This window comes from Struthio camelus, chromosome 9, assembly GCF_040807025.1.
Source record: "Struthio camelus isolate bStrCam1 chromosome 9, bStrCam1.hap1, whole genome shotgun sequence".
NCBI lineage: Eukaryota > Metazoa > Chordata > Aves > Struthioniformes > Struthionidae > Struthio > Struthio camelus.
In genome coordinates, this window is record NC_090950.1 from 19,398,259 (window position 1) to 19,414,053 (window position 15,795).

The 15,795-nt window shown below is 44.3% G+C and overlaps 1 protein-coding gene across 6 annotated transcripts in view; it reads left to right on the top strand.

The window, feature by feature from the left end:
• Positions 1-15,575, top strand: part of FGF12 (fibroblast growth factor 12) — a 242,389-nt gene extending 226,814 nt beyond the window's left edge. For all 6 annotated transcript variants that reach the window (XM_068954101.1, XM_009682124.2, XM_068954102.1 and 3 more), the window contains 2 exons: positions 6,047-6,245; positions 15,044-15,575. In XM_068954101.1, the coding sequence (XP_068810202.1) occupies positions 6,047-6,245; positions 15,044-15,162 (318 nt within the window). In that variant the 3' untranslated portion in view covers positions 15,163-15,575. The remainder of the gene's footprint in view (positions 1-6,046; positions 6,246-15,043) is intronic.
• The last annotated feature ends 220 nt before the right edge of the window (positions 15,576-15,795 follow it).

The window sequence follows — 15,795 nt, forward strand, 5'->3', positions numbered from 1 at the left end:
GAGTGCTGCGCAGGGAAACCCATCATCGTTCCCACCACAGCCTGGGGGACAGCAGGTGCCTCTATGCCAGTTGGAGCTTGGCCCAGATAAATCAGAGGGCAGGCACTCACTGGCCCTCATGGTCAGACAGAAGTGCATACCCAGTACCACTATGCCATTGCTCACAGAGGGAGGGACCCTCTCTTTGTACCTCCCAGCTGAGGACGCTCAGGGTGCCGGTGGTAGCAGTGCTCCCAGCCTCGTCTGGGCAGGGGCTGGTACTGCTCCCGGTCACTCGGAGCAGCACCAGGGCTGCCTGCTGCCGTGGCATTGTTGTGCCTACGCTGCTGGAGCATGGTATTGCCTTGCCCCACCGTTATGCTTTCCATGCAGAGCAGCTGCTCTGTAATTAGACTGCGGCTGCTTGGTTCCCGCTGCGCACCCCATCTGCAGCAGCTTTCAGTTGGGCTCAGGAGCCTTCCTGGATGCAGCTTCCCGGCGCTGCCATGTGTGCAGCCGCGGGGCTGCCCAGCCTGCACGCTCATTCAGAGATGCGAGACATGACACATGGTTTCCTTGAGCGTGTATGTGCATCGATGGGATATAGACTAATCAATTGATTACTAATTTGATCATCTGCACGCATCTGGGCAGTCATGCTGATGGGCATTTTTCAAAGGAGCCAAGTTACCACTTGGCTTCACAGGGTGACCGTGCATTTGTCAAGTACCCTGGGCCTGACTTCAACCTCACGCCCACATTTAATAGCGATGCTTCTCCACAGACGTCTGTGGAGCTGCTCCTGCTTTACAGAAGTGCAAAAGAGAATCCAGTTGAACTTTTTGTGTTCGAGGCTAAGAGCCTGGGATAGATTTACCTGACCACGGCAGGTGAAAGGTGAGGTAGTTTAGGAAAAATCTGTCCTCTTGCATCCCACTTCCAGCTTATGCTAGAAAGAAAGGGGAGAGAGGCAGAGCCGGCCAGCCGTTTCCAGCGCTCCCCTGAAGGACCAGACTGACTCAGATTATACCAAGGTTGTTTCAGCTTGTGTCTGGACGTCCAGTCCACATTTCCATCTACATATGGAGGGTAATACTTTTGGGATCAAGGATAGGTTGAACATCTGTTTTTCTGAAACAGAAATGGCTTAGGGAGCAATCCACGGTTCCTTATGCCCTCCCAGAGCAGGCCTGACAGTGCAAAACCCTCCAAAGGGCAGTTACGCCCATATAGCGCTCTTTGATTCCAAGTGTCGTTGAATGTGGTCTCCCTAATTTTCTGTGTGGTAGCTGCCATTCTGTTATATAGTGTACAATTTCAAATACAAGAAAACTGGAGTTAGCACAAACCAGACTTATGTTTGTTTTTTAAAGCAAATCTAATTACTCTGTCTTACTGGAATTGTCTTTTGTTCAAAGGACTGGATTGAGATGTAGAAAACAAGTTGCAGGCAGATGCTAATCATTTTGCATATAAATGACTATGATTTCTTTTATAAATATTTCGTGCGAGTTTTTAGTTTAACACTTAAAAAAAAAATCTGTTTTTTAAAATATTTTTGGTAATATCTACAGACCCTTAACAAAATACCTCAGGATCTGTATCTATTTATTTACTTTCTGTCCAAAAATAAATTTGTTAAAAGTATATATTTCATATCAAGATAAAAACAGACGATTTTCTTTTTTTCTCTAAATCACAAGCATAATCTTTAATGAGGAGGACTGGTGGATTTTCTGAGTGAGCTGAGTTCACAGAGGTGCTGACAAGGAATTGAGTCTGATGGAGTTTTTACAGAAGATAGAGTCACAATTTATTACTTTGTTTAAAGGCTTTAAAAAGGTTATTGACTGGAAGATGAAGCTATCCGTCCTCTCACTGTCTTGTATGTAGTCATGTTATTTCCACCAAGTAGAGAGTAGGGAAATTAAGTGAGTGGGGTTTATTATAAGCCTGTTTTGAGAGGTCCCTGCACCAAGTCAAAGCGGGTACTGCCTGTCTTACCATTAGCTCTGGAGGAGGATGTCTTGCCAGAAGCTTAGTGGAGGGGATAGCCTGAGGTTTTACTATATTTTGCTGCTTTTAACCCATTCCGTACCTTGGGATGAAGAGAAAACATTGGACTCTAAGTCTGCCCATCTAGCACATTTCATCAACACTAAATTCATCTTAAAAGAAAAAAAAATCCTGCATGCCTCAGAGGTCTAGCCAACAGTTCAGTATTTTCCAAAAATACCTTCAGTTACCTGAGTTTCCAGCCTGTGAAGCATTTATTATTAAGGAACTACCTTGTTAGTGTGAAGCCTGTTAAGCTCACCTGCCATTTCCTGTTTCTTTCTAGCTCTTCTCAGTCCGAGATACCTGAGACAGCAGTTCCCACTTCATTTAACATAATTACCACAACTAATTTTGGCAGGAAAGCTGGTAGAGGTACTGTTGTTAATATCCAAATGGCCCTTTGTTACTGGTTTTCGCAAAGCCCTCAATGAGAGATGTGGGCAGAAACTAAGTGATGCAATATAGCTGCTCCTTGTAAACTCTGGAGGCTTGATATTGGCCTCTAAGAAGATACTGATAAAGAAAAACATACAGGTGTGAGTGCTTAAGAGATTTAGAAGACATGCCAAATATGCAGCATTTGGGAGAGTGGCCTGAGCCCCTGCTCGTCTGTCCCATCTCTTTTCTGCGAACCTGTTTTCCTTCTCCATGTGCCTGCCCTTTGGGTCAGGTCTGCACCTGTGGGGCCTGCAGCAAAGAGTCCTGGTGCTTGAACCTGCAGAGCCCCACTGGCTCCAGAGGACGGAGCTGGATTCTCGCTGCTTTCTTTGCCGTGGCAAAAGCATCTGCGGAATTGCAGGCACTGTCGTTATCACTGGTGACGGGTTGCACAGCAGGAAAGACACTGCCAGGCTTCAGAATCCCAGGCAGGTGACAGGCTGGTAATCGGAAAGGAACTTTTTTGAGTGTTTTCATAAAAACTGAGCCCATTTCTTAGGGGATCAGTGAAGACAACTAAGGAGCCCTAGCAGTGCTTTTCCACTGCACCACCTTGCTGCCTGTTCTTTCCTTTATATTTTGTGTATGTGACTTTGTGTGTGTAGTTTATTTTTATAGGCTTTTACTGTCTGTCGGCAATATAGGGTTTTGCATACTAAATTATCATTTTAGAGGTAGAAGGAATTTCATCCCAGTGTATGTTTGTCTTTGCAGGGCACAGTGGGAGCCCAACTGTTGCTGATGTAGTGATATACATAATAAAAAAAAAATAATAGTGAACAAAAATGTCTAGTTAAATGTTATTTAACTAGAACTCATCTGTCAAATCTAAACTGTCTAATGGACATAACTGGAACGGTTTTTGGTGTTGTTGCAACAGTTAATGCCTTAAAGTGGTATTCAACTAAATTGTGGGGAAGGAGGAATCAACCAGCCAACTTACAAAAACCAATTGTAGAGCTTTCTTTATTTGTCTCATTTTAGGGAAGCTTAAACACCTAGTGGAAATCACCGTTTTTGCTTTATTCTTTGAAATGCTTCATAAGAAGATGTCTTTAAACACATCCACTTTAAAATAACAGAATAATTTTGCTGCTTTATTGTGTACATGTGATATATGCTATGGCATGTGCTTTTGTGAACTTTTGCAATAATTTTAAAACAGATATTTACCTTAGAACTTTCCATTTTATAGAACTTATAAATAGAATCTAAAAGTTTTTCTTTCTGAAAGAACAGTATTTGCTGTTAAATTTCTGCTTCATTGAAAACTGAGAGAATAATCTTTTCTCCAAGCTGAAATTAAAACAAATGGTGAAAATCTAAATATCTCATGCATTGTAAATTCCATGTTTTAGGCAACCTAGTAGCTACCCCTCCCTGCCTACAAACTTTTCAGTCCTCCTAAGGATAATTTTATTAACAGCTTTTTTATTGATGGGGTAGTTACTAAGGCATGGGAAATGGGATTGAGTTGTCCAGGCTAGTTTTAGAGGTATTCTCCATGCCAAGGAGAGCCCCGGACCCTGCAGTCTGTGGAGAGTAGACATTACAGGGTGACACTGTGCAGGCTAGTGAGGAAATCAGCTGAAGACTGCCTGGCTCCCACGTGAGCTATGTGTTCCAAGGCAAGACAAAGCCTGGAGATAAAGAGCAGATTTAAGAAGCGCTTAAACATTGATCTTTTGGGAAACTACTTCAAACACTGTTTTATAGTGCTCTAAGTCATCTAGAGCTCTCTTAACTTGTTTCGCTCCCTTCTCCTAAAATATTTATTTCTACAGCAAGAAAGATTCCCTCAGATAGGGCAAAATGACCCGTTGGGCTGAAAGTGTTTTTATCTGCGTGGTGCTAATGATTGATGCAAACTTCACGCATGCAGCACAGCTCTGTGATTTCTGCTGCTCTTTATCTTCTGTGACTTCAAGTCTGCCTGGCTCCGTAGGTCTGTTGCACATTGGATTTATTGTCTTACCAGCAACACTTTTATGTAACCCCCAAAAGCACTTGGGAATGCATACCTCCTGAGTGTTGCTGAATGCTCAAAATGTTCACTCTTAAATGAGGTCTGCAGTAAATACGTGCCAATACTCCAGATGCTTTGCTCTGATGTTGGTCATGGGCTTTCCATTAGGGAGGTTGGAGAAACTCCTTAAGTCTTCTGAGTGGCAAGGACTTACTGAGGCGAGTAACCTTCAGCTTAGAACTTGTTTGAGAGAGCATCACTCACCTGAGTGATGGATACAACCGCACCTGCCTTCACTCTTGGGGGGGGAGGGTCCCACATCCAACCTTGTCTGGGTCCTGCAGAAGGGATTTTTTTGATGACAGTGTTTTTCTTCATTGCAACGGGAGCTTTTTTTCTGCAGGAATATAGTAGTTTTAAGGAAGCCAGTGGGAGACTTTTTTTGGCCATGATGAATTTTCTGGTCAAAGTTAAAGTCTGAAAAATAAAAAAACAGCCTGATAACTGTGTGTGACTCAGTGAAGGGTTAAGCTGAGGCCCCTGTCACAGAGCCCCCAGCCAGCTGCCTCTTGGCTCTTGATTTAGAAGAGATTTAATAATATTATTTCCCTGATTTTTAAATCTTAAAAAATCTGTGGTACGTGGCAAGTTTTCCTCCTGGGTATAGTTGAGAGTAGCATCCTCCTCAAGACTTAAGCAAATACAGTCCAGATGGCAAAGACACAACCTCCCATAGGGGCGCCTTGTTTTTATCTCCCCTTGCACCAGTACGGGCTCAGGAGATGTCTTTAACAGGCCCATTTGTTTTTTGTTCTTGGGCAGGTGTGAGACTGGATCTCTATATCTGAAGAAATATTTAGATGTCAAAAATATTTAAAATTACTTCTTTCTCCTTTTTGAAAAATTTCCATTTCCCCTTTCAAAAATAAATAAGTTGCATACTTATTTCTTGTATTGCATTTCTCCACAGTCGCTTAAATGTCCCTTGTAAGCAGCCTTTTGCTCACAAGTATTTGAAGAAGCGTCAGTGATTTGGACACTGACCATGGTACACTCCTGGCCCATCAAAGGGGACGCAAGAGTGAGCCCAAAGGAAGGCATTGGTAATAGCAGATGAGCAGCAAGGCATTATCTTTATTCTCAGTTCTCTCTGGTTTTTTGTTTTTTGTTTTTTGCTTAGTATTTCAGTCTAAATCCTTAGAGATGGGATCTGGGAGAACATATATCCTCCGCAATATTTCCAGATACCCAGAACAAACAGTGGCTCTTGACATGCAGACAAGGGCATTGCTCTGGCTGTGTTTCCAGCTTACTGGGACACAAATTCCTGAGTTTTCCTGCACAATTTTTCAAGCCCATTTGCTGTGGGCTGTTTTATAAGCTGCAGCTCTCCATTGTCAGTGAAGGTGAAAGCCTTCCCTTTCAGCAGGGAGTTTTCTAGATCTGTGTTGTTGCTGGGAGCTGGCATTGCTGATGCCTGTTGTTTTCTATCGTTAAACTGACTGTAATGCGTGACCATTGTGTATCACTCAGTGTTGCCTAATTTAGGAGATCAGTGATTAATTCCTTCTATTGCTTTTTCCTTCTCTTTCACTCTCACTGCAGGATGTTTTCACACCCGAGTGCAAATTTAAGGAATCTGTCTTTGAAAACTACTACGTTATTTATTCTTCCACGCTGTACCGGCAGCAAGAATCCGGACGAGCGTGGTTCCTGGGACTCAATAAAGAAGGTCAAATTATGAAGGGAAACCGGGTGAAGAAAACCAAACCCTCATCACATTTTGTACCCAAACCCATTGAAGGTATGGCAGCTGCTCTCTCCCGCCATCAGTGGGATGTGGGGAGGGATGAGTTTGCAACTGCAGCCTGGGGGGGGGGGGGGGAAGGGGGGTGCAGGTTTTGGGGAGCAAGATCAAGAAGCAAGGACAGTAGTTGCAAAAGTTCAGAGCGGTGCCGGGCTACATTATTAGCGTTTCATCCACTTTCCTTCCTGTATCTGCATACCATCCCAAAGGGAATTCTCAGCTTTGGAGTATAAAAGGATGAATTCAAAAGCACTGCCACATGAGAAGTTGCTGGGAAGGGAAAACACCCCTCCAGCTGTGTTTTACATCTAGGTCAAAAGTTTAGAAGGAATTAGAGTCAGAAAAGATCATACTGTGATGTTTTCTGTGATGAGTTTTCTCAACATCATTCAGTGGGTTTCCAGTCCCATTTTGAGTCAGTACAGGTAGGAATTACCTTGCCTGACTTTAGACGGTGAGACTCTGCTTATAGTAATGGGAGAGAAATGTGTTCTACCAGCACAGTTGTGGACTTACTTATTTTATATGTCTACCCTAAGAAAAAAATGACTTACACCCATGTCTTTCACTGTCTATAAAGAGAGCTTAGTAAGTCAGTCACTGGGGGTAGAGATACCTTCACCATAGAGGTCCAAAATTAGATGACATGGTGTCATCCCAGCTGCATCCATCATAGTATGACACGTCAGTGAAAGAAGTTGAGCTGAACTTTTGCCCTCCTGCTACAGCCGACTACACGCTACTGAAGTGTGCCACATGCTCATGCTAGGGGATTTTGCTTTTTAAGAGCTGACCGCTGGATAAATGGAGAGCCATAGTCTCCAGTGTGATGACCCTAGTACTCGTCAGGTACTAACTTGATTTCAAAAACAAGAAAACTCCAAGCTCTTTTTCTGTTGCGTGAAAAAAAAGCACTACTTTTTGTTCCCCAAAATAAGTAAAAATGGAGACATACTCATTTGGCCCCCTAGAGTGGCATCTCTGTCTAACCTGCAGTCCATTCCTCTCCTCTGCCCTCTTGGCTTTCTGACCATCCCTGATCTGCTGGGGGGGGGCACCCTTGGGTGAGGGACGAGCAGAGAGTGGCCAGGAGTCGGCTTGTCCTGTGTGGTGTTTTTTTTTTTTTTTCCAATAGCTTTTTGATTATTTGAGGCATTGGGGAGAATGTCTCGCTAGAGCCCACTTTGTGTTTTGCTAAGGGACAGGGCCTATTTAGGGCATGAGGTTTGTCACCCGCTTCTCTTCTGTCTTCTTCTCTCCTGCCTTGGCTGGGATGCGAGTCTTTTGCAAATAATAGCTTTCACAGCTGTGTTTCCTAGCTTCTTCTGTTATTTGCTGCCTGCCCATGTATTGATACTGATCAGTGAGATCCTTTGAACACAGGCTTCTTTTCTGATGTCATGCGCTTGGTGTCTGTTGAATGGCTCAATAGTTGCCTTTTTCATGCATTTAACTAGGACGTTCCTGTGGCTCTCCTAGCTGAAAGTCTTGCCGTAGCAGAGGTGCTTGACCCACAGCACAGGCTCATTGCAGCAAATACCACTGTGGCTTTCATTTTGAAAAACCCAGCCCAACCCAAGAGCTTCCCTTTCCTGCAGTTGCGTCCTCCCACGCTTGCTTCAATCACAGCTGTCACATAACCTCCCGAGCAAGTGAGCGCTTTGGAAGTTGGCAGCCAAATTAAGGGCTCCTCCACCCCTTCCCTCCTCCACAGGCTTTGCAGTCAGCCTCTGTGCGTGCTGCTGCATCAAAGAGCTGGCAGTCTCCCAAGCCAAGGCACGTGTCAGCTTCCCAAAGCATTCAGCTGTCTGGGACTGTGACTCCAGACGGAGGACTCTGTTCCCAAGCCTCAGATGCATCGTAGGTAGCAGAAGGTTGTGGGGAGGGTTGGAGTAAAACGGGCCCAGCTCCACGTGACTTGTCTGCGCTGCATCCATCAAAGTCTCCGTGAGCAGAGCTTGCAATAAGATGTTAGAGAAAAGGGGCAAGTCCTTCCCTGTTTTGAGCGCATCTTTCGCTCTGTCATGACTCTAAGGAGCATTCAAACCGCTCGCCTACTACATTTGCATGTCTGTTCTGTTGAATGCTGTGGCATGCCCCAGCATGTGGGCTTTGCTGTTTTTTTCAGGCCAGTATTTTGCAGCCTCCAGCTGCATTATGCACCCAGCTTTCCTTTTGTTCAGGTACCACCATGAGCATTAATACTGCGACATGATGGCTGACACAGTAATGTATGCAAGGATGAATCTAGTCCCTTGGGAAATAGAGGTGCAACATACATCGCGAGGAATCACTTCACCCACCACTTCAATGGCAATTATCTCTGAGATGAAACTTCCTGGTTGTTCACCATGTGCAGAAAAATTATGCAGCAGCTTAGTGAAGAAAGTGTTTGCAGGAACAGGAAATACAGAAAAGTCCAGATTGCTCATACAGCAATTCAGGGATAGTTTTTACTCTCTTTGCTTTCCATTTGTGTATGCATATGTGTATCTATGTATCTGTGGCTTTTAATAGCACCTACAGTTGTATGTTATGCTAATATTACAGAATGTGTTGATTTGCAGAGGGTCAGCAAACTGGAGCTGTTCTGTGTGAAAAATCACCATACACAAACTAGAAAGGTTTTGGTGTTGTGGTGGTAGGACAGGTTTTTTTTTTGGTAGGTAGGATTTTTTTTTGTTTGTTTTTGGAAATAATATCAAGCTTAATCAATATAAAAGCATGAAAAACTTACTGAGTAATAACAGGGAAAATGTTAAGTCCATCTCCCATGGGCGCACAGGCAAAGCCCAGGCAAAGAGCCTGGCAGGCACTAGTTAATGTACTGTCAGGTACCAGCTTTGATTAAAAACACACATATGCAACACATTTCTTTTGATATTTTATTTCTGATCACTGCTCATTCAAGCTAAATGAGCCTTTAAAGTGCAGACATATAGATTGGACCAGGCTGCACGACAAATTAGCTTGAGTGTAATTGTCACTTGGACACCAAGCAATCTTTTAAAGCAATTTCAGTCTCTTTAAGTGTCTGTAGTGATTAGTGGTGGACAAACCACGATGCTTGTTATTCGTTTAAACAGCTCTCCCCAGCTTAAACAATGAAAGACTTTTGCATTCACTATTATGCGTACAATGTATGCATGCTTATTGTGGATGTGCTCTGTTATTAATTATTATTAATATATAATTATATATTTTATATTTTGATATAATGTATTTATATGTATATTTATATAATGTAAATATATTATTATATGATCATATTATATTTGCTTCTCCTTCAAGACATCATTTCCAGACTTGCTCTCCCAAAAGAGCTACGTTTCACTTCTCATCTGACCCAAATCAGAATGTATTTGGGATCGGTAATCTAGCCACAGAAAGTGGAAGACAACTCTTCCTCCATCCTAGTCAGCAGAGTTGCCCCCTAACTCCAAATTCATGGTGTTTCAGGCCTTGTGACTTGGGATGATGTCGGATGTGAAGGTGCCCTGGTGATGACTAGTCTGTTCCATTTACTACCACTGATGGATATTAGAGTGCAAGGAACAGCATGGCAGCCCCTAGATTTTTCCCAATGTATTTCCCTGTGGCAACAACATCCCAGATTTACTAAAGCAGAGGCCTCAGATGTTGCAAAGAAGTGCAAAGACACTGTTGAGTAGGAAGATGTGGTAGGCCTACTGAAGATGCTTTATAAGCATCACCTTTATCCGTAGAGTCTGAAGCAGTGGTTTTTAAAAAAAAAAAAAAAAAAAAAAACTCTTCTTATCAGTCTTTTGTTAAACACAGCTCTTATGAGTCTGTCTTGCAGTGGACAGGCTTTGGTGTGTTGTCTATCCCACATTAACTCACTTGTTCATGTACTAGAACTCCTAATTTTAGCCATGCATTTCCTTGGCTTTTTGTCATACTGTGCTCTGTTTCTCACCTGAACCAAGTGTGATTCCATCTGGCAGCATCCTGTACATTTAGCCTCCAGACAGACACAAGCTCAAATGTCTCTGAAATGCATCAGCTGGGAATGGGTTTAGAACAGAGTAATTAGAGGCAGAAAACAAGGGTGCATAATCACTTGCTCCCTCCTGCCCCTAGCTGCTGCTTAAACAATTAATTCTCTCCACTGAAGCATTAGCTAAAGCAATAGCCATTGCCTCTTGCTGCTGCAGCCACTGACACCCTGAGCTGTGGCGTCTATCACGAGAAGCAGACTTGTGTCCTGGGTTGCCTGCTAGAGGGTGTGTGCCGAGCCCTTCCCAGACACTGGTGCACAGTGGAACCAGGGCACTTTGCAATCCTGTAGGGCTGATGACCTACCTACCTCCAAAATGACAACTTGGTAAAATTTGGTTCCTCGTAATTCCCGGGGTGTGGGCAGGGAAAGCCAGGAGTGAAGCAGGATGGATGGGATATTTTCAGTGTCCTCTCATAAGCTTTGTCCCATATTCTAGAGAGAAGTAGTTGGTTGCCTCTGCTGAATCTTGTCAGTTTGTAATGCTGCCAAGCAAGAAACTCTAGGATCAGACTGCAAAATGGTGCATGTTTCCCAAACTCAGCTACTCCCTAAGGAAACATCACAGGGTGATTTTGGTTTCACCACTGCAGCGGGCACAGAGACGCTCACCTGGATTGGGCCCACGTGGGTGGCATGCCAGTGCCTTGCTTGGGAAGCAGAAATGAGGCTGAGATCCTGTGCCAGCACATAGGCAGGAGATTCAACTACTCCCAGCTGACAGGCAGTGCCCTCCATGCCTTGGGTGTGTGCTGAGCCCTCCACACACACCTTCCCCTTCTCTCTTGCTTGTACCTCCAGTCCTCCTGCCTAACTGCTGGCAAATTTGTTTGGGCGCGTGACTGTTAGGCACTCCTGGATAGCAGGCAAGCAGAGAATTGAAAAAAAAACCACAAGATGCAGTCATGGGCACAGCTCTGCTCCTGTTCGCCCATGGCTGTACAGCAGATAACGCTAATGGCACATTCCAATTAAAGCATGAATATGTATATGTTGATTAGAATCTGGGACATGAGAGCTGATTATCTGATTGAAGCTCCAAAGCATTAGCTTGGTTTACAGACAGTACAGGCTGTATTTGGCTTGCTGTGTGGGTGTGGGTGGGTGGGAGAAGCAAGGAAAAGCAGGGAGGGAAGCCTTGTTCTAGCCAAATTTGCTCATCCTTCCAAAGCTGCCTTGTGCTGTGTATATAGAAGCAGACCTCCCAAGCATCTGGGCATGCTGACTGCCACACTACTGCTAGCTTACCTCGATGCAGTTGACAGGCATAGTGTCTCCACATGCACGCACAGGGACCCACACAGACCTGTCAGTGAGTGCAGGTCATCCTGAAAAAGAAAGCATTTGGTTTAATGCTGGGAAGAAAAATCTGCTGGGCCCTCACAATGGTCCATTTACAAGCAGATCACCCTCCTCCCCACCCCCAACATCCCTCCGTCCATGACTGCTATCCCTGTGTGTGAGTCACAGTCAAGCTTCTTCAATACAAATTGAAATCCAAGACCTTGTGTTGCACAACATGTCACACTCTCCTTAAAATGCCACATGTATGCATCTGTCTGTGCATATACACACACGTGTGTCTGTGTGCCCGCATGCACATGGGTGTCTTGGTGCAGACACCAGGAGGTGCACCAAGAGGTTCGTAACCTCTGCAGCGTGCTGGGCATAGCTCAGCACATGCACACAGCGCTGTTGTGTAGGAGAATATCCAGGCAGTATTCAGTGTGTGACACCATATAAATACTGTGTACACCGATACTGTAGGTGTGCCTAAGTACTGAAAATACATTTGTCCCATGCTGCTGTAGATTTTCTGGCATAGTCTGTTGGCACAGCCTGTCTTGTGCTGATGCTTTGATAGTTCCGTCTGAAAAGCCCCATCTCAGCTGCTTCCAGCCGTGCCCCATGTCAATACTTGTTTAATTCACTAGACTGGAAGATAAACGTCTAATTCCTGTCCTAGTTGCTTGCTTGGAACAGGGTTTCCTTAATTTTTAGCTGCAAAAGTTATTTATTTCTGTAGCGTGATTTATATTCAATACTCTGTGGGCCTTGTTAGTAACTCAACATTTTTTGCCCAAAGGCCACGGTGAGAGGCAGGGAGCAATGGCCAACTGAGGAATGGGAGCACGCAGGCTCTTGGCTCTTCAGCCCTTGTGTTTAAGCACATAGCTCAGCTTGGTGAAGTTGCAGATATGGGGCAAAGATCTGCCATACCAGAGTTCCTGCACCCTCTCCTACAGACTTGCACGTTGCCTCCAGACCACTGCTTCTCCCTCTCCTTCCTGCAAAGCAATGCCTTAGTTTCCCAAATGCCTGGAGTATGAGCTGTGGGAGCTCTTGTGCCCCACCACCCATATGCTGCTGCTGTGAACTAGGCACTGTGAAGAAGCTGCCAATATTCCTAAGCCAATATTGCTCCCAAAACTCTTACTGGCTTAAATGTCCTTTTTTTTTTTAAAAAAAAAAAAAACACCCTTCTGGGCATACAGGGAATTAGAGATAGGCATTGGTGAGATGAGGTTAAAACGTGCAGCTGCCTGGTGAAAAAGAACTAACCCAGCTCCCTCCCACAGCTCCAATGTGGGCATATAGCGGTCAGGTTGAAGGCAGTGCTGGACTTGAGGTATGTAGTGGTGGGAGCCCTGGAGAAACACCTGCACAAATGCCCAACTCTGCAGTGCAGACATGACTGTTTGTTAGAGATTAAGGTCTATCACAGAAATGCTGTGCATCCTCAGAAACCTCAGTGACATCAAAAAGCTGTGAGACTTAGGCTAAGAAATCATAAGGGAACATGAGCACAAGTTTTTCTCAGTTAACCTTTTCCATACTGTTCTTCAAGCTCCTATTCTCCAGCGTTAGGGCACTTCCAACTCCTCTGCCAAAGAACCTCTCTGCTGACTTAAGGCTGTAGTGCTGAGAGGCACTTTGCCACAACAGGCAAATACATTATCACAAGGTTGTGGAGTGACACCTCCTAAAGTGCAGGGGGCAGCTGAGAGGGGACGTGCGAGCCCTTTTCCTTCTGTTGCCTCTGTGCGCTACACTTTGCTTGCAGTGTTCAGACAGCAGAGCTAATCTGGGCAGCTCATGGGCAGTCCTGGCTTTCTGGCCTGGACACATGGGACAAGTCATTTAGTCTCTCTGTTTTCTCATTTCTATCAAAGCATGGCTCTGGTAGCGGTAATAGCTTACAGCACAGTACTTACCTCACAGATATTGGGAGGCCCAGCTAATGTGTGTGTTTAAAGTGCTTTGAGCGCCGTGGATGAAAGATGCTCTATGGGGAAAAAATAATATTTTTTTCACTGCTCATATATTCAATGCAATATCCCGCCTATTAATACACAGTTGGCTGAACTTCATCTCTGTCCTGTACTGTTGCCCACTGCTATAACTGTTTATCTAGCTAGGAGTAAAATGCTGAGCAATAATGTCATTTGGAGCCTGGTTCTAATTGGCAGGATTTATTTGCAAATTGGGGAAGGTTGTAAATATAAGCACTCACATTGCATTTCTGGAGATGGGATATTTTTTCATTTCTTCAGATAAATTTTGAAATTTTGTTGTTGTTGCTTACCCAGAACTAAAACATGATGAGCTCTATTCCCCTTGTTTGAGCTCTATGCAGTGACTGGTGACATGACAGCTTTGCAAAATGAAGCAGTACACAATCTTCTCTTTCCATCCTAATTTTTCCTAAGCTCCAGACATGAGATTTGCAGTCTGGATCTATCTCAAGTTCTCATCTCTGGTGTGCCTGCCCTTGAAGTGCCTCTATATTTCAATCAATCACATATACACCCCACCACATTCGCAATGAGATCATCAGAGCTACTCCCTTTGGTGTGAGATGCTGAGCCCTCTCTCAGCATGTGCTCCTTATCTGGCACACCTCATGAGGACAGTCATTAGGAAATAGTCCATATGGCTAGTTAGGTAAATGTTTTATGCCACGCAGGACATGGGAATTTGCCATGGCTTGGACAGACACTGCCTTCTCAGGCTCTCTGTGCTCTTGCAAATACATTTTTAGAGGCACACATTGCTTAGCCAGTGCTGGGAGAGAAGGTGCTCTTGTCTACCTCATTCTCAGGTGCTTCCAGGTGACCATGCCAAGCTGTGATGGCTCCTGGCTTGCTGTCACTGAATGCATGGGTCTGCTCACACGCTTGGCCCTGCCTGGCTGTCTGTTCATTTAAAGGAAAAATTAGAGGTGCTGAGAACAGATGTCAGCTTGTGGCTGAAGGAGCCAAAATGGGCTGGAGTCATCATTTCCAGATCCAGAGGTTAACACCCAGAAGGCTTGGATGACTCAGATGCAAGAGCAGTTTTGATTCAAGATTCTCAAGGGCTTACTGTCAGAGATTAAGGCTTGGCAACCGGGTAATTTTTGGATCTGTTATTAGCTCATACCAGCATCTTGAGACAACACACAGTGCTGTGAACTGGAATGACCATTTCATATACATAAATACATCATTAAAAAACAATAAAGCACAGAACACCGAGAAGCAGAGATCCTATCTGTGCCTTTGGAAGGATACAGATACAGAAGGAGAATCTGACTGGCAGCAAAAGCAGGCGCACTGCGTGGTAACAGCACCTACCACTGGGTCACTGCATGACTCTCTCTCTCTCTGTGTGTGTGTGTGTGTGTGTACGCACACTGCGAGCAGGGATTTTAGCCTCATGTACAAAGAAATAACTCATTGTGGTCAAAAAGTTCAGTGACTGCAGGGCTGTTAATTGGTGTCTTTTCTGTTTGCAGTGTGCATGTACAGAGAGCCATCGCTGCATGAAATTGGAGAAAAACAAGGACGCTCAAGGAAAAGTTCAGGGACACCAACCATGAATGGAGGCAAAGTTGTTAACCAAGACTCGACATAGCTGACAAATACCCTCCCTTCGTCCAACTGCTCCCCTCCACCCACCTACCCACCCCACCTGGCGAAACCACACTGAGACAACAACAAACGGAGCAAGGCAGGACCTACCCGTCGTGGCTAGGAGTCCGAACTCAAGAATCTTCCTTTGTGTAGGATGAAGACATCGAACCGCAGATCTTGCCTGTTTCAACGTTTTAGAAAACAAACAAAAAAAACAAACAAAAAAAAGTGAAGAAAAATGTTTTAAATCAGGACTCCATTAACATTTTCAAAAGCAAACTGTTTGCTCTGTGATCAAAGGGGGAAAAAAAAAATCTCATCTCTGCATAATAATAATAATAAAAACTAATAAATATAATAATAATAATAAAGATGTTACCTTTAAAAATAAAACAAAGCTTTTGGAAAATTGAACTTAGCATATGATGTGCGAGAAACAAGTGTGTTGCGAAGACGGGGACTGCACTTTCTGTCTTATACTTTCACCTCACGTTCACACTACTGTTTTTTCCACTCCTGCTTCCCTGGGGATGGATGGGATTTTTCACAAAGGAGGAAAGGTGGGGATGCATTATTGCTGTGTTTGCTCGCCTATCAATAAAATATGGCCTGTCCAAATTAGGAGTCTGACAGT